Source organism: Phalaenopsis equestris, unplaced genomic scaffold (assembly GCF_001263595.1).
Source record: "Phalaenopsis equestris unplaced genomic scaffold, ASM126359v1 Scaffold000522, whole genome shotgun sequence".
NCBI lineage: Eukaryota > Viridiplantae > Streptophyta > Magnoliopsida > Asparagales > Orchidaceae > Phalaenopsis > Phalaenopsis equestris.
The window spans coordinates 824,668-826,194 of record NW_018164962.1 but is presented as its reverse complement, the minus strand read 5'-3'; the positions used below and the strand labels follow the sequence as shown (position 1 = coordinate 826,194).

The window sequence follows — 1,527 nt, the reverse complement described above, 5'->3', positions numbered from 1 at the left end:
GACTGTGAGTTGATTTTATGCCGAATATTGATGCACAGTGAGTTGAATTTAAAAGGTGAAGCTAATCATACTCACACAGTTTTAGCCTTATTTGATCATCCCAACCAGTTGCATCCAAAGACTGTACTTCCACAACTCTTCCCTTCCCCCATGCTTTTACTAGCCCTAGCCCACAGACAAATGATAAGGCAAAACTCTCTCTGCAGGTACACTTCACAGCGACCTTAATTAACAAGTTAAAAAATATTTCTAATAAAGTTAAAATGACTCAAAATTGAATCCACTCTGACATACACCATCCTCTCATTTTTCTCTTCTAACAAAACAAAGCTCAATTTGCTTTTAATTAAAGCATCATCAAAACAAAAATTGATTGTTGCCTCTACAAAAAAAAGGCTAGGTAAATATAATCTATATTTTCACTCTGAATTATTTCACAATTATATCTATTGAATTTATTTAGTAAAATACATACACATACATGCATACATATTTATGCATAGATACATATGTCACTGGGTCAAACAACTAAAACAATATGAAACAATGTAAAAATTAGAACAGAAAAAAGTGCTGAAAAACTAAACTCTCAAGAAAAAAATTCTAAAAACTTGCAGAGAAACATAGAAACATGAATTAATTGCGTGAAAGCAAGATACAAACCAATCATAAAATTCAGCACCTCATAATCTCGTCAACTGAAATATCAAAAAATTAACCCTAAACAAATCAAAACCAATCATGTATTTATCAAAAAGATCATCATTGCTTCATTATCATCAAGATTCCTTTTTTTTTTTTTTTCTTAACTTCAATACATTGATCATGGATCAAAGCATGCACGGCTAAATACGCAGTTTCTTCCTCGAAACAAGCAAGAAATGAGAGACGAGCAAACACAACTAGTACCCAACAGATATTCAATGAAACGCAGACAGTACTGGAATCATAGCTCCACTACCATGCTCCTCTTCATCACACACCATCTGATCGCCGCCGCCGCCTACGACTTCACCACCGCCGCCACCACCGCCGGGAATCATCAAAATGCTCTCATACTGATGATGTTGACCAGAATCAAAGTCAAGCGACGTCACCACGGCCTGCTGCGACGAAACCGCTCTCTTCCTTTTCTTCTTATCGTAAGCAACTCCGCGAGCTTTAGCCTGCGAGTCCCGAAGGTCGCGGAGGTAGAGCCGGACGGCACGTGCGGCGAACGGGTTTGCTTCAGGTCGGCCGCCGTTTTCTTCAAAGGCGGCTCTGAGGCGGCCGACGAGGGCGTCGAGGCTGCCCCAAGCTTGTCGGAGCGGGCAGGAGCAGGGGCCGGGGGGGCAGGGCTGCCCGAAAAAGGGGCAGGATGGGGAGTGGACTTTGGTCTTCCCGAACTGATCCAAGTATCTTAGGAATTCAAGAACGTGCGCGCCGCTGCAGCGCGAGAGCTCGAGCGGCGGGCGGTGGTTTCGGAGATATTGACCGAAGGTGTTCCAATCGCGGCGCTTCTGCGACTCGTATCTGCTCGGTCTAACC

The 1,527-nt window shown here is 42.8% G+C and overlaps 1 protein-coding gene across 1 annotated transcript; it reads right to left on the bottom strand.

Moving 5' to 3' along the window:
• Positions 1–661: 661 nt before the first annotated feature.
• On the bottom strand, positions 662–1,521 carry LOC110028711 (protein G1-like1; the record flags this gene model as incomplete). Its single annotated transcript, XM_020730678.1, is given in 1 exon segment — positions 662–1,521. A coding segment is annotated over 1 exon segment (601 nt), but the record flags the coding sequence as incomplete, so codon positions are not given.
• Between the last annotated feature and the right edge of the window lie 6 nt (positions 1,522–1,527).